The 26,257-nt window shown below is 46.7% G+C and overlaps 1 protein-coding gene across 2 annotated transcripts in view; it reads left to right on the top strand.

Moving 5' to 3' along the window:
- The first annotated feature begins 1,478 nt into the window (after positions 1–1,478).
- pde5ab (phosphodiesterase 5A, cGMP-specific, b) overlaps positions 1,479–26,257 on the top strand; it is a 174,559-nt gene continuing 149,780 nt past the window's right edge. Inside the window, exon 1 of one of the 2 annotated variants that reach the window (XM_080519101.1) lies at positions 1,479–1,581. In XM_080519101.1, the coding sequence (XP_080375227.1) occupies positions 1,577–1,581 (5 nt within the window). In that variant the 5' untranslated portion in view covers positions 1,479–1,576. Of the gene's footprint in view, positions 1,582–2,676; positions 2,966–26,257 lie in introns of those variants that run through there. The other variant, XM_080519102.1, reaches the window with a different exon arrangement.

Raw genomic sequence — 26,257 nt, 5'->3', positions numbered from 1 at the left:
TGGTAGTAGAAGTAATAGTAGTATTGATTGTAGTACTGGTAGTAATAGTAGTGGTAGTAGTAGTACCTGTAGTAGTCCTAGTAGTAGTAGCAGTAGTAATAGTAGTACTGGTAATAGTAGTAGTAGTAGTAGTACTGGTAGTAGTGGTAGTATTACTGATAGTAGTAGTAGTAATAGTACTGGTAGTAGAAGTAGTAGTAGTAGTAGTAATAGTAGTACTTGTGGTAGTAGTAGTAGTAGTTAGTAGTGGTAGTATTACTGGTAGTAGTAGTAATAGTAGTAGTAGTGGTACTGGTTGTAGTGGTAGTGGTTGTATTACTGGTAGTAGTAGTAATAGTAGTAGTAGTGGTACTGGTTGTAGTGGTAGTGGTTGTATTACTGGTAGTAGTAGTGGTGGTAGTATTAGTGGTAGTAATACTGTTGGTGGTAGTAGTAGTAGTAGTAGTAGTAGTAGTAATAGTACTGGTAGTAGTGGTAGTATTACCTTGTAGTAGTAGTAGCAGCCATAATAGTAATAGTAGTACTGGTAGTAGTAGTTGTAATAGTACTAGTAGTATTAGTAGTGGTAATATTACTGGTCGCAGTAGTCATAGTAGTAATCGTAGTACTGGTAGTAGTAGTTGTCATAGTAGTGGTAGTATTAGTAGTAATAGTAGTAGTAGTAGTAATATTACTGGTAGTAGTGGTAGTAGGACTGGTAGTAGTAGTAGTAGTAGTACTGGTAATAGTAGTAGTAACACTGGTTGGTGTAATAGTAGTAGTACTGATCATAGTAGTGGTAGTAATAGTACTGGTAGTAGAAGTAATAGTAGTACTGATTGTAGTACTGGTAGTAGTAGTAGTGGTAGTAGTAGTACTGGTAGTAGTAATAGTACTGGTTGTATTACTGGTAGTAGAAGTAATAGTACTGGTAGTAGTAATAGTACTGGAAGTAGTAATAGTAGTAGTATTGGTAGTAGTGGTTGTAGTAGTAGTAGTAGTAGTAGTAGTAGTAGTAGTCATCGTAATAGTAGTAGTAGTAATAGTAGTAGTAGTAGTAATAGTAATAGTACTGGTAGTAGTAGTACTGGTAGTAGTAGTAGTAGTAGTAGTCATAGTAGTAATAGTAGTACTGGTCATAGTAGTAGTTTCTTTCTCCTGACAGTACTATCAGTGGTGGTCCTGCTTGCAGGGCAGAGAAAGTACAATGAGTCCATGAGGAAACCAGGAGGAGGAGTCAGGAAAATACTTTCATAATTACTGTAGTGATACTCTGGTAGTTCGTGAGCAGTGATGTGATCCAGGTAAAATATTCCCACTGTGTTTTCCACCTGCTGCACCTCAACTGATCTGCTCTCTGCAGTAACAACACTGTTCAGCCTCACATGCTGCTGGGGGCGGGTGGTGGGGGGGGGGGGGGGGGGGGGGCTGCTGAGGTTCCTCGTGTGGTTCCATCCTGAATCGTCGCCTCATTCATCTCTTCCATAAAAGGAGCAGCTGCAGCAGCGCAGAAGAACGAGTGCTTCCAACACACCCGTCCACCTTTTACCCCTCCAGCGCTGGAGTGCAGCCTGACGGGGGGTGTCTGGCCGCCGCCATGGGGTGAGTGGGGCTTCCGGGGCACCGCCATGGGGGGAGTGGGGCTGTTGGGGCACCGCCATGGGGGGAGTGGGGCTTCCAGGGCACCGCCATGGGGGGAGTGGGGCTTCCGGGGCACCGCCATGGGGGGAGTGGGGCTGTTGGGGCACCGCCATGGGGGGAGTGGGGCTTCCGGGGCACCGCCATGGGGGGAGTGGGGCTGTTGGGGCTCGCTGTGACTGAGGGAGAATGAAGACTGGAGTAGTCTGGAGTGTGGTGTGGCAGAGCGTGGTGTGGCAGAGCGTGGTGTGGCAGAGCGTGGTGTGGCAGAGGGTGGCGTGGCAGAGTGTGGTGTGGCAGAGCGTGGTGTGGCAGAGTGTGGCGTGGCAGAGCGTGGCGTGGCAGAGCGTGGTGTGGCAGAGGGTGGCGTGGCAGAGTGTGGCGTGGCAGAGTGTGGCGTGGCAGAGCGTGGCGTGGCAGAGCGTGGCGTGGCAGAGCGTGGCGTGGCAGAGCGTGGCGTGGCAGAGCGTGGCGTGGCAGAGCGTGGCGTGGCAGAGCGTGGCGTGGCAGAGCGTGGCGTGGCAGAGCGTGGTGTGGCAGAGGGTGGCGTGGCAGAGGGTGGCGTGGCAGAGGGTGGCGTGGCAGAGCGTGGCGTGGCAGAGCGTGGCGTGGCAGAGGGTGGCGTGGCAGAGGGTGGCGTGGCAGAGCGTGGCGTGGCAGAGCGTGGCGTGGCAGAGCGTGGCGTGGCAGAGGGTGGCGTGGCAGAGCGTGGCGTGGCAGAGGGTGGCGTGGCAGAGCGTGGCGTGGCAGAGCGTGGCGTGGCAGAGCGTGGCGTGGCAGAGGGTGGCGTGGCAGAGGGTGGCGTGGCAGAGCGTGGCGTGGCAGAGCGTGGCGTGGCAGAGCGTGGCGTGGCAGAGGGTGGCGTGGCAGAGCGTGGCGTGGCAGAGCGTGGCGTGGCAGAGCGTGGCGTGGCAGAGCGTGGCGTGGCAGAGGGTGGCGTGGCAGAGCGTGGCGTGGCAGAGCGTGGCGTGGCAGAGCGTGGCGTGGCAGAGCGTGGTGTGGTAGAGCGTGGTGTGGCAGAGTGTGGTGTGGCAGAGCGTGGCGTGGCAGAGCGTGGCGTGGCAGAGTGTGGTGTGGCAGAGCGTGTTGCTCTGACAGGGCCTCCTCTCAGGACCAGCGTCTTGCTCACGTAAACAAACACTGACGGAGAAATGGAGGCGGTGCGAGCCGATCCCACAGTCCTGCTGCAGCGCCGTCCCGGCTGGGTCGTGGGACCAGTGGGTTGAATCTGAGCCACGTTTGAGAAGCCGAAGCCAGGAAATCCTCACCTATGACCTGGTGTCTTCGCTGGACTGCTGTGATTGGTTGATCTGCTCGGAGGGAAGAGGGGACTCTGGCTGGCAGGCTGGTTAGTTTTTCTTTCTCTCTTCTCTGTCCTCTCGTCTTTTGCTTTCCCAAGATCTGAACCTCTGGAGCAGCTCAGCTCATGTAAACATGAGGGTTCCTCACCCTGCTGTCTCCCCCGAGAGTCTGGATTCCTCACATTCTCTCCTTCCTCTGAGTCCGCTGGCTGGTTCTGAGCACAGCTTCAGAGGTTTAACCCTGGACCCTGAGAACCCTGGACCCTGAGAACCCTGAACCCTGAGAACTCTGATAACTCTGAGAACTCTGAGCCCTGATAACCCTGAACCCTGAGAACCTTGAACCCTGAGCTCTGAGAACCCCGAACCCTGAACCCCAAACCATGAGAACCCTGAACCCTGAGAACCCTGAACCCCAAACCCTGAGAACCCTGAACCCTGAGAATCCTGAAATCTGAGAACCCTGAACCCTGAGAATCCTGAACCCTGATAACCCTATATAACCCTAAGTCCTCTGACTATATAAGGCCTGGGTTCTGTGTGTCCTGGTTCTGCTGCTTTGCTCTGGCCACTCCACACCCCAGCTGTTCATCCAGCCAGAGCGATGGACAGATAAAGTGATGGACAGGTAAAGTGATGGACGGGTGAAGTGAGGGATAGGTGAAGTGATGGACAGGTGAAGTGATGGATAGGTGAAGTGATGGACAGGTGAAGTGATGGATAGGTGAAGTCATGGACGGGTAAAGTGATGGACAGGTAAAGTGATGGACGGGTGAAGTGATGGATAGGTGAAGTGATGGACAGGTGAAGTGATGGATAGGTGAAGTCATGGACAGGTAAAGTGATGGACAGGTAAAGTGATGGACGGGTGAAGTGATGGATAGGTGAAGTGATGGACAGGTGAAGTGATGGATAGGTGAAGTGATGGACAGGTGAAGTGATGGATAGGTGAAGTCATGGACGGGTAAAGTGATGGACAGGTAAAGTGATGGACGGGTGAAGTGATGGATAGGTGAAGTGATGGACAGGTGAAGTGATGGATAGGTGAAGTCATGGACAGGTAAAGTGATGGACAGGTAAAGTGATGGACGGGTGAAGTGATGGATAGGTGAAGTGATGGACAGGTGAAGTGATGGATAGGTGAAGTCATGGACGGGTAAAGTGATGGACAGGTAAAGTGATGGACGGGTGAAGTGATGGATAGGTGAAGTGATGGACGGGTGAAGTGATGGACGGGTGAAGTGATGGACGGGTGAAGTGATGGACGGGTGCTCCAGCTCCCAGTCTGTTTTGCCAGATCAGAGGATTTTCTTTCAAATTGGTCTATTTGTGTTTACATCCGGCAGGAAGATACATTGGGCTGCTTTTCTTCACATTCCTCCGCCACTTTCAGACCTTTTAGACTTTCAGACCTCCATGACAGTTGTTGGGGAGGTTTGATGTATTAACCAGCAGACCTGACTTCCAGTCACTGTAAATAATTGTCCTCGAAAGAGGCTCTTATTTTGACAAACTCACACACCCAACAGGAGCTTCAAGACAGGAGGACACACTCCTTCTTCACTCCTGGTTTCCCAGTGCCCACCCATAACTAATGAACCAAACTAAACTCGATGAACTAATTAACTACATTTACTAAGGAACAAAAACACAACACACACTGCAAACTTAATCTAACCTACAATAACCTCGACCAGCTCCGTGACGCCACAATGTTTATGTCACATTAGTTTATTTGCACTGGGACTACTTTTGGCAACTTCAGCCCAATTATTCTATTTGCTGGTTGAATTAAAAACTCAGCTGCTGTATGGCCGGGTTGTTGTGTCTTTCAGCGCCACAGGTGTGGAAAGCGGTGAGGAGAAAGAAAAGAGATGGAGGGAGGGAGAGAGGGAGGGAGAGAGGGAGAGAGACATGCTCTGTATGTGTGTAATCTAGTTTAGTTTTAAATAGTTTTGTATGTAGTCATCATACAGGTCATTTGGGATGTATATAACGACATGTATGAGGCCTACATGGCTTAAAAGTGCACCTTTTCATGTGCAGTTGTCATTATTACTAATCAGGGCCTGGCGCAAGGATGCCAGAGGCTCATTTTGTATTTTGTCCGGTTGATTTAACTCCCCTCCTGTTGGTTGCAATTTGCAAAAACCTATTTATCTATCATTTGTATGTGGTTATTTGATGTAGATATGAAGTTCTGGGTGTGTTTTCTTTTGTATGTGTTATGATTTTATGGGTTTGCATGGGTGTCTGGCAAATTGGTGGTTTGGGCTGGTTTTTATTAGAATGGGTGGGTTCTAAGATTTGATTGGGCTGGAAACTGTCAATCTGATCTGGCAACACTGCTCCCAGCCTGCAGTGTGAGCCAGAGAGGTGCTGCTGGAAACTGACTGCTTGGTGGAACGTTTTCTGGGTTTATTAAAAGCTGTTGCTGCGCTGAAGGAGGAACTGTTCAGAGGGTTCAGTGTTTTAATCTACAAAAAATTGTACCCAAACTCTCTCTGGTGATGGAAGCTGGATTCAGAGATAAACTCCTCGCTCTTATAATGAGTAGAAATAAAAAGAAATGTAATGTGGCATGTGGGTTTAGAAGAACAGGCTGAGCATTTGGAGGATGTGCTGCTGGAAGGCCTGTTGACCAGATGCTGGGTTCGTGGTTCTGGGCTTTTAAATTCAAATTGTTTTTCTAGTTCTTCTACAAGTTACAGAAAAAACATGAAATCCTCACAATGTCAAGTGAAATAAATCAGACTGTTTCTGCCTCATTGACATCGATTCAAAACCTTCATCAATATTTCATCAACATAAAACACAATCAGCTAAATTATTACAGTTTTTAACATTTAAGTCACCACCACCATTGTTTTAGTCCAGTTTTGTTATATTGCTATAAAAAATATAGAATTATGTCATTATGTATGTCGTGTAGTGTAGTGTGAATGTAGTGATGAACCTTCTGTCTATCAGATTGTAGAATTGTAAAATGTAGTTATAACTCCCATTTAACACGCGCTACTGTGTCAGACGATTTTAAAGGCTACATTGCTGTTTCGGGCTGCGATGCTGCCCCCTGGTGCTGAGGAGAGGTTTGTGTCAGACTGTTGTTGCTAGTTTCTGCCTCCTGATTGGAGGAAAACCTGTCGGCCAGTCAGGGAGAGACTTTGAATGATCGTACTGTTGCTCCTTCTCGCTGGGAAGTTATTACTTTATAATGAGAACATGTAAGCAAAGGCCATGTGCTCTCCATCGCTCTTGAAACCGAATCATGTTATGAAATCAACTGATTTCCTGGCGTGTGTGTGTATTTGGACAGGGACGAGCTAGCGTGTGTGTGTGTGTCGTTGGGATCACATTTCCTCTGGTCTGGTCTGGTCTGGTCTGGTCTGGTCTGGTCTGGTCTGGTCTGGTTTGGAGGTTGTGTGAGTCACTTCTTCCCTCTGGGGGTGACAGCCGGCCGCCACAGAGCCAAGTTCGCAGTGTGTTTGTCCCACATGTCCTTTTCAGGATGTGAGCTATTCCCAGCCTTACTTGGTTAAAATAAAATACTGTGAACCTGTGGATGAGCTGCTTTGCGTCTCGCTTAACAGAAACAGTCTAACAGTAAAACATATTTTCAGGTCATTTTGCTTTTTACACACCGGTCCGGCTCATGGTGAACTGTTACTGCACTTTTATTGATTATTGATTAACAATCTGCAACATTTATCATGTTTATTGTTTTTCAATTAGACTGGCTTTTGTTTAGAACAGTAGATGCAGTTTTTCTGTTTTAGTCATTTTCAGCCCATGTTTTTTTAACCCACTTTTATCAATTTCTGCTACTTTAGTTGTCTTATGTAATTAATGTCTTATGTAATTCTATTATTATCATCAATCATTTTCACTGTTGTGGAATTATTAGCTATTTTAACCCTTTCATTTTTTTGAGTTCCATTTCGCTCTTTTAATTGTTTGTTAATCGATTTTGAACTGTTCGAGGTTTTAATTGCAAACAATCGACCAGAACGTCAATCTGCCCTGGTTTTTTAGTGCCATGTGGTTCCAGAGCAGCAGATCCCATTAAAATGACCAACAATGAGAATTTTTAAATTGGGTTGCACCGACAGGGAATGTTTGAATTTTTGATTATTTTCAAAGTAAAACAGCAGAACCCTTGACCTACCATTAATACGCTATAGCTAGCAATGTGCTAAGCTATACACATGATAAAACAGGGAATTTATCCGGAACAACACATGTTGATAAACTTGTGACTGTTGAACTTTTAGCAGGAATCTCCCAAAAACCCCTGATGCGAGCTCACAGTTTGTCAAGTGAAAATATATTGTGGCTGCAGTAATGTGATGTCTAATATTCCAGACACGTATGTTGAATAAAAGGAACTGGTCGGTTAATTAATCTAAAATGAGCAATTCAATTAGAAAAACTAAGCCAATAAGAAACAACACCATATAATAGTGAAAGCAGATTTTGGCACCTGGCTAGCAATTGCAATTTACTGTTAGCAGCTAGAAGTTAGCTGTTAGCAGTTAGGAGTTAGCAGTTAGGAGTTAGCTGTTAGGAGTTAGCTGCTAGGAGTTAGCTGTTAGGAGTTAGCTGTTAGGAGTTAGCTGCTAGGAGTTAGCTGTTAGGAGTTAGCTGTTAGGAGTTAGCTGTTTGGAGATAGCTATTAGCAGTTGGCTCAGAGACATATATAAACTCTCGACTGCACGGTCAATGCTGCTGGCCAGTGTCGTCATGGCAAATAGGTGTTGACTTCCTGACCCTAACACGGCTATTTACTAATAATTACCAACATGACTAATTACTACTAATTACTAACAGGGCTATTTACTATTAATCAGTAACTACAAACAGGACTAATTACTAATAATTACAAATGACTAAAGGACTAATTACTAATAATTACTACCAGGACTAATTACTGTCATCAGCAGTTCAGTGATTTTCTGCACCTCCTAAACATTAATGCTCATCTAGTTAGATCAGTTCAGAGTCATTATTGTTTCATTTAATAATAATACATCAAGCTGGAGATGGTGGAGATGGTGGAGGTGGTGGAGGTGATGGAGCGTGCAGACATGTTGAATGGAGCAGACTGTACAGGATCGGCTCTCTGTGGGACTTGTCCACAGTGGGACAGCAGGACCGAGCCTCAAGTGTCCATTGTAGGACATGTTTCAGCTGCAGAAGCGAAGCATCGGCCAGGCGTGGCGTCGGCCAGGCAAGGCGTCGGCCAGGCGAAGCATCTTCTCGGCGAAGTGTCTTGCAGGTGAAGTGTCTTGCAGGCGGGGCGTTGGCCAGATAAAATGTCTTCTAGGCCAGTGTTTTTCAACCTTTTTGAGCCAAGGCACACTTTTTTGTTTGGAAAAACCTGGAGTCACACCACCACCCAAAAATGTTAAAATGTGAAACTCTGTAGCCTCTATTAACAATATAAAGTCATTCTCATCAAAGTTTTATCAACAGGAATCAAATAAATACTGAAAAAAAGTATTTCCAAATTTCTTTTTTAAAATTTGTACTCCCTCAGTGTGAAACCTGGATCTGATGGATGAAGAGCTGAGATCCTGGTTTTCAAAAACTTCTCCATCACTGTCACTGACACAGTACTTTGATACAAGATGGTAGCAGGAGGTGGAGATGAACCACACTGACGTCTGTCACTTTACATTTCACCGGCAAAGTTCTGTGCTGCCCTCTAGTGGTGAAGAGTATTTATACATGATTACTCTTCAACACCCTGCTCTCACAGCTGACAGCGGCTGTGAGAGCAAATGATTTTTAGAAAAAAATGTGAAATTGGATACTTTCCCACGGCACACCTGACTAGATCTCGCGGAACACCAGTGTGCCGCGGAGCAGTGGTTGAAAAACACTGTTCTCTGCAAAGCGCATTCCAGGCGAAGTGTCGGCCAGGTGGGGCGTCGATCACGCAGGGCGTCGGCCAGGCGAAGCGTCTTCCAGGTGAAGCGTCGGCCAGGTGGGGCGTCGGTCACGCAGGGCGTCGGCCAGGTGGGGTGTCGGTCACGCAGGGCGTCGGCCAGGCGAAGCGTCTTCCAGGTGAAGCGTCGGCCAGGTGGGGCGTCGGTCACGCAGGGCGTCGGCCAGGTGGGGTGTCGGTCACGCAGGGCGTCGGCCAGGTGGGGTGTCGGTCACGCAGGGCGTCGGCCAGGTGGGGTGTCGGTCACGCAGGGCGTCGGCCAGGCGAAGCGTCTTCCAGGTGAAGCGTCGGCCAGGTGGGGCGTCGGTACGCAGGGCGTCGGCCAGGTGGGGTGTCGGTCACGCAGGGCGTCGGCCAGGTGGGGTGTCGGTCACGCAGGGCGTCGGCCAGGTGGGGTGTCGGTCACGCAGGGCGTCGGCCAGGTGGGGTGTCGGTCACGCAGGGCGTCGGCCAGGTGGGGTGTCGGTCACGCAGGGCGTCGGCCAGGTGGGGCGTCGGTCACGCAGGGCGTCGGCCAGGTGGGGTGTCGGTCACGCAGGGCGTCGGCCAGGTGGGGTGTCGGTCACGCAGGGCGTCGGCCAGGTGGGGTGTCGGTCACGCAGGGCGTCGGCCAGGCGAAGCGTCTTCCAGGTGAAGCGTCGGCCAGGTGGGGCGTCGGTCACGCAGGGCGTCGGCCAGGTGGGGCGTCGGTCACGCAGGGCGTCGGCCAGGCGAAGCGTCGGTCACGCAGGGCGTCGGCCAGGCGAAGCGTCTTCCAGGTGAAGCGCCAGCCAGCCGGCGCCGCACCGTTTATGTGAGTTGCTAGATTGATTCAGTAAATGTTAGAGAGAATAAACAGAATGGAAGTGAGTGATGTGATTCTGGCTGAAGTGTCCCAAACAAAGATCTGTTTCCACACCTTCCTCCGGTAGATCACACATTATAAGGCAGCTAAAAGATCATGCATCAAGAGTTTATCTTATCTCTCGCCAATGTTAGACTCAATCTGGACACACAGAGAGTTGAACTTTCTCGAGCCGTCAAGCTGAACACTTCAGCAGCATCAAGAACAGCCAGTTGTTTAAGTAACGAGGAGTAAAAGTGGAGCAAAGATCCATCAAATAAAATCTATTAATGTAGGAACAATTAAAATAAATAAGAATCTAATTTCAATATAATACACATTTAACCTGTTGGAAAAGGGATAGGAAGACTTGGCTTGTTAAGTCCTACTCCCATTCTCCACCATTGACACATCACAATGCAATAAAATAACTAAACAGGCAGTAAAAAACAAACTAAAAAACAAAACAATTGAGCTATTTGTGAAAACAGAATAAATTAAAAAGACCCCAAAAGAACAAAATGAACAAGCATCATTAACGTCAGCCAGATTTATATTCTCCTTCCTCATTTCTATATTTATCAAAGATATATCTTTTGTACATTTTTTTAAATTGCGTTACAGTCATACTTTAATCTCGTCATCAAGACCATTCCACAAAACCACCCCAAAAATGGAAATACATGTTCTTCTTAAATTGGTTAATAGCTCTACACTTCCTGATTCATTCATATAACAGAAACAGTTTGGCAACTTGTGGAAGCTAATGGCTGACTAGCGTTTCATCATGAGGCCATACTCATTGGATAATCCTCAATTAAATCAACATTACTGTTAATATTTGCCTTTATTACAAGTGAAATGATTTCCCAAAACAATTTCCTGGTTATTAGCTATTATTTCCGCCGCTAAGGGGGTTATAAAAATACCCAGTATTTATTCATCTGTCTGTCTGTTAACTGTTGATGAAAAGAAGAATCCATTAAGTTTAGGTGTTGATTCAGATTCAAATAATTGTTATTAGGGCTGCTCTATTATGGAAAAAACCATAATCAGGATTATTTTGGGCAGTATTGAAATCATGATTGTTTACATGATTATGTCTTTGAATTTGGAACAGCATTTATTGAACATGTTTAAAAAACACTTTCCTGTTAAATATATAACAATATCTTGTAATGTGGTAGTAAAAATAAACTGTTGTACTACACTCAATCTTTTGAAAACAATAAATATATAAAAAACAATAAGAAATAGATACAGTTCAACATAAATACTTTGATAAATTGTTCCACAATGAAATGTTGGAGGTGTCGAGCCGATGAGCAGCAGTCGGAGGCGACGTTTTCAGCAAGGAACTCCAAACTTTATTCTCCATTCCAACTCACTTTTCACAAATGCATTTCTTTTCTCTCTTTTTTTCCTCTCATCTCTCCAACGGGGCACGCACAGGGTGGAACAACAAAACTACTTTCTCTCTACAAAATAAAGTTCCCCACTGTGGTGATCAGACAAGGTCATAATTCACCTAGTTACTGGGGGGTGGTGGGGGTGTATTTTGGTGTAACAGCGTGTGGCGCTGCGTGCTCATGCTGGAGAGAGAGAGAGAAAAGAGTTACTGACAAGTGTGGATTAACGGAGAATAAAGTTTGGAGTTCCTTGCTGAACACGCCGCCACCGACTCCCATTCATCAGCTCGACAACATCATCCCTTTTCCTCCTGAAGAGGAATTCTGAGATCGTCTGGAGCAAATATCCTAATTACCATTAAATTTACATTTATTGAGTAGCACTAATACAAAGCATGCATCACTTCCAAACCAAGAGTTGTAGTGTAATGAAGTGAAGCTGCAGTGATTCTGGTGACACAGTGAATACCAGTCATGTTATCAGGTACTTTTCAGCTATTTGTCTTACTTTTACTGGCGCTCCAACTAGCCCCCCCCCCCCCCCCCCCCCCCACCCCCCCAGGTGGAGCAGAGCAATGGCTGTGAAGTGAGGAGAGGGACTGAGTCCATGATGCTGGGAAATGGTGGGCGGATCAAAGCAAATATTGATCATATCGATGCCCACGTTGGTATCGAGATAGAACGATACCAGTATATTCCGAGCTCCGAGCTTCTCTGCATCGCATCCGCGGTCAGTGCCGCTGCATCGTGGTTGACCGCCTCTGCCTCACATTTGAACAGAAACCATAGACGCGCACCGTGGGTGGGTGCGCCGTGGGTGGGTGCGCCGCGCGCCGTGGGTGGGTGCGCCGCGCGCCGTGGGTCTGGGGTTTCTGTTCAACCGTGGTCAGTGCCGCTGCATCGCGGGGACGGACCGCGGATGTCACCCACGGCTGATGCTATGCTGCAAACAGAAAGCTCCAACGCGACACAAAGTCCCAAGCCCCACGACCAACACTAAGGTTGAGCAGAAAAGAAAAGAAAAGAAAAGGGGGAAAAAAAAACCCACAACTAGTGCAAAGCTGACCGCGCTGACAGCAGAGGATTCATCCAGGCCACATATTAAAATATTGAGGCCGTGTAGTAAATCACTGACCAATCAGCAGACAGCTCCTCAAACTCAGACCCGTTCCATGGTCCCGGGTACCCCAACTTAAGGGTAGCGGAAAAGGGACCGCCTTTGGAGCGGGTTGGAGCGGTTGTTTCCACATTCCTGCGGTGGAAACGTGAACCGGAACGGACTATACCGGTCTATCCCCGCACTTTTTGTGCGGTGGAAACGGGGCTTTAGAGTATCGCACACCACTAATGCTGGGCCTGAGTGGTGCATTTAGGTACCACTTAAGAAAATCTGAACTCTGAATTTCATACAAAAACAATTAATACTAAGAGACGACTCCCATGATTTCAGTTTATGAATCAAAGAACTGCATGCCAGCGGGGTTGGCTTCCCCTTTAATAGAGCATCTTCCGAGACTAACACCAGATTATAGAGGATCTTCCTCCACTCACATCAGATTATAGTGCAATTTCCTCCACTCACATTAGATTATAGAGCATCTTCCTCCTCTAATATCAGATTATAGACCATCTTCCTCCACTAATATCAGGTTATAGAGCATCTTCCTCCTGTAATATCAGATTATAGACCATCTTCCTCCACTAACATCATGTTGCAGAATATCTTCCTCCTCCAACATCCAGACGATAGACCATCTTCCTCCACTAATATCAGATTATAGATCATCTTCCTCCACTAACATCAGGTTATAGATCATCTTCCTCCACTAACATCAGATTATAGATCATCTGCTTCCTCTAACATCAGATTATAGAGCATCTTCCTCCTCTAACATCAGATTATAGAGCATCTTCCTCCACTAACATCAGATTATAGAGCATCTTCCTCCACTAACATCAGATTATAGATCATCTCCCCCTCTAACATCCAGATTATAGAGCATCTTCCTCCTCCTCTAACATTAGATTATAGAGCATTTTCCGCCTCTAATATCAGAATATAGAGCATCTTCCTCCACTAACATCAGATTATAGATCATCTCCCCCTCTAACATCCAGATTATAGAGCAACTTCCTATTCCTATAACATCAGATTATAGAGCATCTTCCTCCTCTAACATCAGATTACAGAGCATCTTCCTCCTCTAACATCCATATGATAGAGCTTATTCCTCCTCCTCTAACATCAGATTATAGAGCATCTTCCTCCACTAACATCATGTTACAGAATATCTTCCACCTCTAACATCAGATTATAGAGCATCTTCCTCCTCTAATATCAGGCTATATAGCATCTTCCTCCTCTAACATCAGATTATAGAGCATATTCCTCCTCTAACATCAGGTTATAGAGCATCTTCCTCCTCTAACATCAGATTATAGAGCATCTTCCTCCTCTAATATCAGGTTATAGAGCATCTTCCTCCACTAACATCATGTTACAGAATATCTTCCTCCTCTAACATCAGATTATAGAGCATCTCCCTCCTCTAATATCAGGCTATAGAGCATCTTCCTCCTCTAACATCAGATTATAGAGCATATTCCTCCTCTAACATCAGGTTATAGAGCATCTTCCTCCTCTAACATCAGATTATAGAGCATATTCCTCCTCTAACATCAGATTATAGAGCATCTTCCTCCACTAACATCATGTTACAGAATATCTTCCTCCTCTAACATCAGATTATAGAGCATCTTCCTCCTCTAATATCAGGCTATAGAGCATCTTCCTCCTCTAACATCAGATTATAGAGCATATTCCTCCTCTAACATCAGGTTATAGAGCATCTTCCTCCTCTAACATCAGATTATAGAGCATATTCCTCCTCTAATATCAGGTTATAGAGCATCTTCCTCCACTAACATCAGATTATAGAGCATATTCCTCCTCTAATATCAGGTTATAGAGCATCTTCCTCCACTAACATCAGATTATAGAGCATATTCCTCCTCTAACATCAGGTTATAGAGCATCTTCCTCCTCTAATATCAGATTATAGACCATCTTCCTCCACTAATATCAGGTTATAGAGCATCTTCCTCCTCTAACATCAGATTATAGAGCATCTTCCTCCTCTAACATCAGATTATAGAGCATATTCCTCCTCCTCTAACATCAGATTATAGAGCATCTTCCTCCACTAACATCATGTTACAGAATATCTTCCTCTTCTAACATCAGATTATAGAGCATATTCCTCCTCTAACATCAGATTATAGAGCATCTTCCTCCTCTAACATCAGATTATAGAGCATATTCCTCCTCTAATATCAGGTTATAGAGCATCTTCCTCCACTAACATCAGATTATAGAGCATCTTCCTCCACTAACATCAGATTATAGAGCATATTCCTCCTCTAATATCAGGTTATAGAGCATCTTCCTCCTCTAATATCAGATTATAGACCATCTTCCTCCACTAATATCAGGTTATAGAGCATCTTCCTCCTGTAATATCAGATTATAGACCATCTTCCTCCACTAGCATCCAGATTATTGAGCATATTCCTCCTCTAATATCAGGTTATAGAGCATCTTCCTCCACTAACATCAGATTATAGAGCATATTCCTCCTCTAATATCAGGTTATAGAGCATATTCCTCCTGTAATATCAGATTATAGACCATCTTCCTCCACTAACATCCAGATTATTGAGCATTTTCCTCTCAATAGCTGAACTCACACAATTACATCCAAAGTACACAAATATTGGGGTCCTTGGATTATTTTAAAGCATCAAAATTCTCAGTATTGATAGATGAGATTCCATTTCAGAAAACCAGTTCATCAAATAAATTCTGAGTGTGAATCTGAATCTGAAAATTGATTGGTTACAGTCATGTTCTCCTTCATGACAGACCAAAGTAACAGGAGTAACTGGGTCCAGTCAGTATTTTAGTTCAATCTCCAGTGACGGATGAAATCCATTAATAGGAAATGTAAATACACATGATAGTGTATTTATGATCAGAAACCCACATAGCACTGGTCTGTCCTACAGAGTGCACAACGCCACTTTCTAAAAGAGCTATTTTAATATTGCTCACAGCCAGTGTCTGTTTTGGCTCCACTAAAGTGGTGTTTGTTATCAGAGTACTGCAGGAGTTCCATGATCACACTGCAAACCTCAAATCCCACATGGGAACATTCTGATCTCTGGTTCAGCAGTGGCATCACACACACACACACACACACACACACACACACACACACACACACACACACACACACACACACACACACACACACACACACACACACACACACACACACACACACACACACACACACACACACACACAGAGAACAATGGGCTCTAAACATTAACAATGGGAGAACACAGACATTTTAGTGGACAGACTAAGTTGGATTGTTATTAAGGTGACTGTCAAAATAAAAGTAACCAAGTTGGACTGTTATTACGGTGACTGACAAAATAAAAGTAACCAAGTTGAATTGTTATTTTGCTGACTGTCAAAATTAAAGTATCCCCTCCAGGAGAATATGGACTGGGAGTCATGAGTCACTCTGGAGGAAACTTTGTTCTGATTGGCTCTACTGAGCATGTACAGAACTACTAGTCAGTACAACCGTTGTAATGTTGTATTAAAGCTAAAAGCATTTTTAAACTAGAGTGGTTCCCAGTGAACCCTGATACTTGTTACACAAACAGACCTGTTCTGATGATTCCAATTTGTCCACATTACATGTACATTCTTTAAAATTTTAAAGATGCATTAGAACATAGTGACTATTACCTTTGAACTCCTTTGAAACTCCATTCAATGCGAATGATTTCCTTCTCTGCAGCAATTCGAGCTTCATCCAGCGCTGTCACTCTTTATAACAATATGAATGTTGGTTTGTGATGTGGCGCCTCCCTGCGGCTCGGCTTCACCCATCCTCCGGCTGAGTGATAGCTTCCAGGCCTCCCAGGTGGTGGTGATGATGATGATGATGATGATGATGATGATGAAGCACACCCTGGACCTGCTCTCATCCTGCACATTACCTAACACCTACTGCTGGCTATTCATCAGCGGCAGGCTAATCCGGTTAGCGAGCCACCGCGGAGTGCAGGAGCCCGCTGAGGGAATAAACTGCACCAGCCGGTATTTTCATGCTGCTGGCTGATTGATTGATTTATTGGCTGTGGAACCAGAGGTTTCTCCACAAAGCTTTGCAACGTTAATGTTTCTTATCTTGTAAATTCCACTTTTCTTTTTTTTTCTTTAAACAGACAAAATAGAAAAGCCCAACATATCCACATGAGCAAGCAGGTTTATTTGCGACTGTGGAAAGGAAAAACTCCCCAACAAGGAGAAACCTTTGTAGAAACCAGACTCAGACGTGGCGGCATTCTGCGGACCGGTTGGGGTGAGAGGATAGAGGAGAGGAGAGGAGAGGAGAGGAGAGGAAAGACAGAGAGATAGACTGGGTGGGGAGATACATACAATATCCTTGCTAGTGCTACATACATTTTGTTTTACATGTTATGAGATTAAACCAGCCTGGGCAGGTCTATCTAGACAGTAACATGATTTTCTAGCAAGAGTATAGGCAAAAAAAGAAACAAACAAAAAGCAAAACAACAATAACAAAAGCAAAAACAAAACGACACAAAATAAAGAACAAAAACATGATTTTGATAATTGAAAGAACAATAGTAGAAAAAAGAAAAATCAGCAGCAAATCTCATTGATGAGGAGTGGAAGTGTGTGTGTGTGTGTGTGTGTGTGTGTGTGTGTGTGTGTGTGCGCACGTGTGCGTGTGTGTGTGTGTGTGTTATTGTGAGACCCCCTGGCGCCAGCCCCCCCACCCCCACCCCTCCCAACCCGGCGGGACAGAGAAGGCCCCAGCCGCCGAGCCCCCCCCCCCCCCACACACACACACAGACACACACATCCTGTGGGGTGTTGGATGCACGTAGAGGTGTGTATTTGTGTTTTTGAGAGGTGGATGCAATGTGTGTGTCTGAGGTGCGGTTTAAAAATGAGGGGTAGCGGGGGCCCGGGCGTTCTACCGCTGCCAAGCGGCCGAACCCCGAAAGTCAGCTGATCCCTTCAAGACCATGTCGATTGAAATTGTGCCAAATGATTTTTCCTATAAACAGACATTCTCTCCAGTGTGACGTGGTCAAGAAGTAGATTTTTAAATAACTTTACATTCAGATTACTTTTGGATTTCCAGTTCATGAGGATTGCCTTCTTTGTGATGCTTAGGGAGACCAGGAGTGTGAAGGATTCATTTTTCTCTCTTTTAATTTCTGTGAGATCACCTAACAGGCAAAGTGCAGGTGAGACTGGAATGGGGGGGTCCAGACATAATGATAAGTCTTCACAGATCTTTTGCCAGAATGTTTGGACTGGTGTACACTGCCAGAGTGCGTGTAGATGGGTATCAGGGAGATCACCTGTGCAGTTTGAACATATGTTAGTGGAAGTGAGACCATCTTGAACATCCTTGTCCTGTCTAATGAACTGTGTGAAGGACCTTGTATTGAATGAGCTGTATATTGGTGTTTTTGCTCATTGTGAATGTGTTTCTACAGATTAGTGACCAAAGCGTTGGGTCTGTGTTGATGTTGAGAGCTTCTTCCAATTTGGAGCTTGAAGGGATATTGTGGTATTTGAACATGACGGGATTGAAATGAGTGGTTTTCGTGCTGAGATCTTCTCGAGGTTTGTCACTGTCTGAGGTAAGTTTAGGTTAATCTGTTCTAATTTGAACTTTGTTTGTATTATTGACTTAAGCTGGAGATATTCCAGAAAATTGTTTTGACTGATACCATATGTTTCTATTAGATTCTTAAATGGAATAAAAGAGTTATTGAAGAAAAGGTGTTCCAAGTTCCTTATTCCCTTGTTTTGCCATCTTGTTAAAGGCCTACTGAAATGAAAATTCGCTCACGAGTACAGTAGGGGGCCTCGCTCGGCAGCAGGTGGCAGCAGGTGGCAGACACAATAAAATTTCCTGCGGGAATTTTCTAGTTTAGCTTCTTCTTGAAAACTCTATCAGCCAGTCTATTACTATAACTGGCTTGTGATTAATCTATTACTATTATTGATATTATTGTTGTCCCTTCCGATTTCTCTGGTTGGGAGACATCTCACAGAAATTCAGTCATTCATTCAGCTCTGCTCAAAAACATTTTCTCTCAAATATGAGCCTGGGGGGGCTATCCTCTTTTCAGACCAGTACATATTAATAATCAGCCTTAAAGGAGTCATCACTAAAACATTCTGTGTTTGTATTGGACTTCAGTAGAAACTTGCCTGAAATTCTGGAGTTTGAAAGTGAAAGACTTTTTTCCCCCTTTCATCTCTTTGTTCAAACCAGAATCACCCACAAGGGGGCACACCCCAACAAGGAAGGTTTGATCATCATCAACAGGAGGCTGATATCATGAAACATCCGTTTAATTTAGCGGTTCGCCGCTAACTGCTAACAGGACTCCTTGAGCCTGTGATTAACAAACGACCACTTATTTCATTTGAAACCTCCAGGATGCACTGCTCTGTGACCTGGATATTTGGAGACGGCTCCACTATCAGGTTTTAATTAAATTATTCACGTGAGCAAAGAACTGTTACGCTATCGCTATGCTATCCCCATGATTGACGGTCTGTGCGGCCAATCAACACATATGCCTAACATCCCAACAGTTCACATCTCACATGAATTCTCGTTAAAGGAAGTTCCACTGGAGAAAGAGTCAGATCAAGCTCCATTTAAGTAATTATTTCAAATGAATTTTAATAATTCATTTAAAGATAATTCCTCTCCACCTGCAGTGGTAGGTCAGGAGACTCTCCACCCGCAGCAGGAGGCCAGGAGGCTCTCCCTCTACAGCGGGAGTTCAGGAGGCTCTCCCTCTGCAGCGGGAGTTCAGGAGGCTCTCCCTCTGCAGCGGGAGTTCAGGAGGCTCTCCACCTGAAGCGGGAGGTCAAGAGGATCTCCACCTACAGCAGCAGGTCAGGAGGCTCTCCGCCTGAAGCGGGAGGTCAGGAGGCTCTCCGCCTGAAGCGGGAGGTCAGGAGGCTCTCCCCCTGAAGCGGGAGGTCAGGAGGCTCTCCGCCTGAAGCGGGAGGTCAGGAGGCTCTCCGCCTGAAGCGGGAGGTCAGGAGGCTCTCCCCCTGAAGCGGGAGGTCAGGAGGCTCTCCGCCTGAAGCGGGAGGTCAGGAGGCTCTCCGCCTGAAGCGGGTGGTTAGGAGGCTTTTTGCCTGAAGCGGGAGTTCAGGAGGCTCTCCGCCTGAAGCGGGAGGTCAGGAGGCTCTCCGCCTGAAGCGGGAGGTCAGGAGGCTCTCCGCCTGAAGCGGGAGTTCAGGAGGCTCTCCGCCTGAAGCGGGAGGTCAGGAGGCTCTCCGCCTGAAGCGGGAGTTCAGGAGGCTCTCCGCCTGCAGTGGGAGGTCAGAAGTATTTTCGCCGGCAGCAGGAGGTCAGGAGGCTCTCCACCTGCAGTGGGAGGTCAGAAGTATTTTCGCCGGCAGCAGGAGGTCAGGAGGCTCTCCACCTGCAGTGGGAGGTCAGAAGTATTTTCGCCGGCAGCAGGAGGTCAGGAGGCTCTCCACCTGCAGCAGGAGGTCAGGAGACTCTCCACCTGCAGCAGGAGGTCAGGAGGCTCTCCACCTGCAGCAGGAGGTCAGGAGACTCTTCACCTGCAGTGGGAGGTCAGGAGACTCTCCACCTGCAGTGGGAGGTCAGAAGTATTTTCGCCGGCAGCAGGAGGTCAGGAGACTCTCCACCTGCAGTGGGAGGTCAGAAGTATTTTCGCCGGCAGCAGGAGGTCAGGAGGCTCTCGATGTTGCTCCTGTAGACGTTGACCAGCAGGGGTTGAGGGAGGGGAGCCTGCTTTAACTTACTGAGGAAGTAAAGTCTCTGTTGTGCTCTACTCACCTGGTGGGAGGTGTTGCTGGTCCAGGTGAGGTCAGCAGAGATATGCACACCGAGGAACTTGAGGCCCCCCACCCTCCACCACCTGCTCATCGGTGCAGAGGGCAGAGTGCTATGTGTGTGTGGATCATCTGAAATCCACAACTAGTTCCTTGGTCTTGCTGGTGTTCAGGTCCAGGTTGTTGTTGAGATGCCATCTTGTCAAGTGCTGGACCTCCTCCCTGTAGATTGAGTCCTCATTGTCCGTTCTCAGTCCTACAATGGTGGTGTCTTCAGCAAACCTGATGATGATGTTGGTGGTGTGGCTGGGGGGCAGTCAAGGGTAAAGAGGGAGAGGACGAAGGGGCTGAGGACTGGATGTTCTGGTGGGATGTGTTCTTGGCCTGGTTGATGTCCCTCCTCAGGCTGCTCCATGATGTACTGGTGGGACTTGTTCTTGGCCTGGTTGATGCCCCTCCTCAGCCTGCTCTTTGTGCTCCTGTAGGCCTGCTGGTCCCTCATCTGAAGGCGTGGTCTCCTGCTCTGAGGAGGGCCTCAGTTCAGCGGTGAACCATGGCTTCTGGTTGGGCAGAACTTTAACAGTCTTGGTTTCTGTCACACACTCAGAAAGTGATGTAGTCCAGCTGGAGTCCCCTCAGAGACACTCCAGTCTGTTATGTGGAAGCAGTCCTGCAGGGCTGAGGTGGCTCCTCAGTCCACACTGATTATATTTTAGAAATATGATGAGAAGTTTGGGTTGAATGAAAGCAGCAGAAAATATATTTCACAGTGCAACAAAAAAGCACATTTATTTAAATGTCAGTGTGTTTGACATGAGTGGTCTAATCCAACTCTTCAGTGGAGACTTGAGTTTATACCATAAGCCAGGGGTGTCAAACTCAGATCCTTGAGGGCCGCAGCCCTGGACGTTTTCCACGTCTCCCTCCCTTGAATGTCCTGATGGTTCATCACCACCTTCAGCACAAAGCCAGAGAACCAGCTGCTCATTGCAATCAGCTGTGTGGAAGCAGGGAGACGTGCAAATTGTGCAGGGCTGTGGCCCTCCAGGACTGGAGTTTGAGACCCCTGCCATAAGCAATTCACAGTAAGGAACGTGTGTGTGTGTGTGTGTGTGTGTGTGTGTGTGTGTGTGTGTGTGTGTGTGTGTGTGTGTGTGTGTGTGTGTGTGTGTCAGTCAACAGTTTATTCATTGTTTCCATGCAACTAATGATCCTGTGATGTGTTTGATTCACCTCTGGGGGGGTTAAAGGATTCACCAAGTGTTTTTCCAGGTCAATCATTTAAAGTTTATGCAGAGAATGATGCAGTTGAATTTTCTCCTGTTCAATTGTTGTTATAACCAGTAAATGATAATGAGGCTGGTTGCTGATCAGATCCAATTTATCTGCTGGAGATATGTGCAGTGACTTTAATCACATTCATCTTTATGTCATCAGTTAATTTCTTTCTCTCTCTCAGCAGTACAGAACATTCAAGCCACATGACAGGATCTTCAGTGTGGTGTCACCTTCCCACAGCGTCCCAACATTGACTCCACAGGCTGCAGTCAGTCGTGTTCTTTCTTCCCCACAGAGCCAGACAAAAGCAGATACATCCAGGTGGAAATAAACAGCAATCATGGAAAATACTAATCACAAAATACCGTTATGTAAATCATAGTTCGGAGGAGGCCACCTGGTGGTGCAGTGGTTCATGCTGTCACCTCACAATCAGATGTTCTGAGTTCAAATACCAGCGGCAGCTAGAAAATAGGCTCCAGTGTAAAATATTTGTGAGTTCAGTATTGAAATAAGGATAACAACTTGGCCTGAGGCAGAAACATGCTCATCTGAGAATCCACACCTCTAACACTGCCCAACCTGGATCCACACTGACATCCATCCATCCATCGTCTCCAGTGGTGTATTCAACCTCGAGTTGGGCTGCAGGAGCTGGTAGTGGCTCAACCAGAGGTACAAAAGCTACAGAATAATGCTAACTTTACAGATAAAGGCTTCAAACATGGATACTAGCATGGACTCCCACCCTGAAAAGGGTGAATAACAGTGCATGTCAATATTGTCTCATTTATTTTAATTACAGAAAGCTCGCATGATGCATTAGCTTCATTCTGCTATGGTTGCCTGGTTGAGGAGTCAGAAACAACTTGTAACCTCTTGATCGGCTAACTTCTGCTGCTTCTGAAGCATCACCAGTGACCTCAGTAGTACGCCATCAGCAGGCCCCGCATGGGGACAGCGCAAACATTGTTTTTTCACTTTGCTTGCTTTTATAAGTGATTTGCTGAGGATATGGCGAATGACCTCATGAGTATGAAGACATAATGAAACCAAGGTTGTGCATGCTCTCACTCCTGTTGACAAATGGAGGATTAGACTATTGAAGATATGGGAGGGCTGCTGAACAACTGAGTATGGATTTGGCAAACGTAAACAAAACACACACACACACACACACACACACACACACACACACACACACACACACACACACACACACACACACACACACACGCACACACACACACACACACACACACACACACACACACACACACACACACACACAGGTAATTACTGGCCACAGCTGCAGGTGGATGAGCAGTTCACACTGATCAGACCTATGTGGACACAGCTGCATCATGGGACATACAGTATCCCTGGGGCATCAAACAACACACACACACCTTCACAAGCTTTAATGAGTGTGTTTCCACAGGTGCTGTTTCCACTAAACCACTCAGTTGGAGGTGAGAGTCCTGCTGCTCTGTTCACACACATGTTGCTGGATTCATGGAGGGTGAAAGTGTTCTTGGGAACACATGTCGCAGAAATCCAGAAACTGACCAACCCTGTCCAATGGCGGTATGTTGGCACCCTAAGCAATCCAGCAGATGATATAACCCACGGCCTCAATCTGCAAGAGATGGTACAGGACCATTGCTGGAACAAAGTTCCACCTTTCCTCCCTCTGTCTGAGAGGGAGTGGCCCACCATGCCCTCATCTGAGGTAGAACCAGACACCACGGTGTTAAGGAAGTCTGCCTTCATAGGAACTATTTCCAGCATCCTGCCCATACAGCTTCCTGACCCCAGTAAGTTCTCCAACTGGAAAGAGCTTCTTCATGAAACCACTAGTTATCTTCATGGGGCGGCTGATGAAAATACCACAGTACCCTGTTCAGCTGCTGATCTTCTGCAAGCAGAGAAGCTGATGTGACAAAAGGCTCAAGAATTGCTTTACTAAAGAATTGAGAGCTCTCAAAGCTGGACATACTCTGCCTACAAACAGTCATCTTGCTTCTGTGTCACCAGAATATGATGGAACCACAGAACTACTCTTAGTAGGTGGAAGGTTGAGGCATGCTGAAGGACTAGACCTGGATGCCATTCACCCAGTGAACCTGGGTGCGAGCCATCCTATGACGAAGTGTGTCATCCAGGATGATGAGTCTCTATTGCACCCTGGGCCAGAACGAGTTCAACTCACTCGGTACATCTGGATTCTTTGGAGAGTCTTGATAGGGATGCTTTCCTGCTGTCACTGAGGAGATTCATCTCTCGACATGGCAAACCATTTGAACTCATGGATAATGGTGCCAATTTTATCAGTGGAGAGAGAGAGTTGCATGAAGCTGCCATGGCACCTGAGTTGTCCTCATTCATCTGTGACTACCTGCCAGGGCTGCAAGAGCACAGTAAGTGGAGGAAAGATAGTAAGGCGATATTCATAGGGGACATCATCTTGATCGTGGACCCTTAACTCCCCCGTGCATCGTGGCCCATGGGACGGATTATCCAGACTCATCCAGGAGCAGATGGACGCGTCCGAACTGCCAGTGTCCAGGTGAAGGAGCGCACCTACGTCCGTCCAGTTGCCCGGCTCATCCTGCTCTCCGCTATTGAGGACAAGGATGAAGAAGAAGAAATCACCTAATAGACTTTCTCCTACTCTTTCAACTGCCATGCGGACAGTTGGGGGCGACCTTCTCTGAAAGCCTGTTAGTTCAATGTTGAGTTTTACGAGGTACGCTTGAACGCACCATCAAGTGAACAGTGAATGCAGCTGCTGTGCTGCTCAGTTCACGCTGAGGGATGAGATCAGACGTAAGAACCTCTTTTCCTGTTACTTTGTGTGTGTTTATGAACCCCAGGTGAGTTTCTGTTGCTGTTGCACATTAGTGGAGCATGGTGGGGAGGATGTTTAGATGTAACTGCTAGATTGAGGTGACATACAGTGTATTGTTTGTCATGTGTCTGGGATTCTGGGATTGGATGCATCCAAGATGGCGTCGGTGTGTCTGGTACGCCGCTTGGCTCTGCTCAGTTTTATTTGTTTTATGCTGATTTTAACTTCTGTCACAAGGACCATCGACTCACTGCTGGTGTATAATCGTCAAGAACTACTAAAAATAAAACAAACGGTACAATCGTGTACAATTCGTGACGCAAACAAGGCGAATTCATTCTACCTGGCCGACCTGCCTGAGCACCTCCTCCGGGTGAATGCCCCGCTACCCAGGAAGCGCAAGCGCCGAGGAGTGCGATCCGGTCGGCTCGTGAAGCTGAAAGCCTGGCTGGCTCTTTCTCCCAGCGCGGTGTGGTCCTCGGATCCTCCACGGGACTACAGAGACTGCTTTCGCCGCTTTGTCTCGCGACGCACACTCGCTCCAGTTGGCACTTGGTTGGTGCCCATTCTTGGACACCGGGAGGATTTCTGCGCGCTGCGCCCTCACCGCTCTTCTTTCCGGGGCTCTGGCAGTGTGTCCCCGGCTAACCTCAGGCCGCTGAGCCGGGCAGCTCACGCGGCTACCACAGCTTCAACGAGGTGTTCACTGGTGAACGCGAGGTCTGTGGTGAATAAGACTTTCATCCTGCAGGACTTCTTCACATCGCGCACTTTGGATGTAATGTTTTTAACAGAGACTTGGATCAACACCGGTGAGTCCACCGCTTTCTCAGAGCTACTACCTCCAGACTGTACTTTGATCAACGCACCGAGAACCACTGGCCGTGGCGGAGGTATAGCTACTATTTTAAAGAACTGTTTTTACCACAAAGTGGTATCTGAGTGGTCCTTTTCTTCATTTGAACTGAGCTCCGCCAGACTGACCCAGTACTGTGCGTTGTCGTCTACAGACCACCGAAGCACAACAAGGATTTTATGAGAGACTTTTATGAATTTATTGCTTGTGTGCTCACGCGTTATGACAGGGTTTTAATTGTCGGAGATTTTAATGTGCACGTATGCTGTCCCTCTAAGCCAATGGCCAGCGAGTTTTTGGGCTTGGTGGAAGCTTTTAATTTGACACAGCACGTCACTGGCCCAACACAAGTGCACGGGCACACGCTGGACCTTGTGTTGTCTTGTTGTTTTACTGTTGACCATGTCCTTGTCGGAGATGCCGTGTTCTCTGACCACAGCCCTGTCACGTTTGATTTTATTTTGGACTTGGAGGTGAAGCTGTCTCCCGTGCGTCATGGTCGTGTTATAAAGCCGGACACGGCCGTTGCTTTTTCTCCTCCTTTCACTGCATCGGCACTGGATCTTCAAAACTCCGCTGCATTTATGGACACGGAGCAATTGATGAACTCTTTTATTTCCACCTGCTCTGAAGTCCTGGACAGTGTTGCTCCACTTAAAGCCATTTGTCCCAAGCCAAAGCAGGAACCGTGGCTCAATGACACTACGCACGCAGCTCGGCGTGAGTGTCGGAGGGCGGAGCGTAGGTGGAAGAAGGATCGTTTGGAGGTCTCGCACCAGATTCTTAAAGAGTGCTGGAGAAATTATCAGAGTGCTGTTAAAGCTGAAAAAACGAAATATTTCTCAGACTTGATTTTGAATAATGTCAGTAAGCCTCGAGTTCTTTTTAAAACTATTGGTTCTGTTTTTTATCCGTGTCCGTCCACTTCATTGGAGATGTCAAAGAAAACTTGTGAACAATTCCTCTCCTTTTTTAATGAGAAGGTTGCTGCTATTAGGGCCAACATATCTCCCTCTTCATTGTGGTGTTCTGTATCCACTCAGTGCTCAGCTGTTTTCTGTCAGTTTGAGTCTGTGACACTGTCTGTGCTCACAGGTATAGTTTCTAAACTAAAACCTTCCTCCTGTCCCACAGACCCAGTCCCTCCTGGCTTTTTTAAAGAGGTTTGGGGCACCATTGGCTCTTCTGTTAGGGAGATCATAAACAGCAGCCTGGCTTC

The sequence above is a fragment of the Blennius ocellaris genome, assembly GCF_963422515.1.
Source record: "Blennius ocellaris genome assembly, chromosome: 23".
NCBI lineage: Eukaryota > Metazoa > Chordata > Actinopteri > Blenniiformes > Blenniidae > Blennius > Blennius ocellaris.
This window is presented reverse-complemented; position numbering and strand designations above follow the sequence as displayed.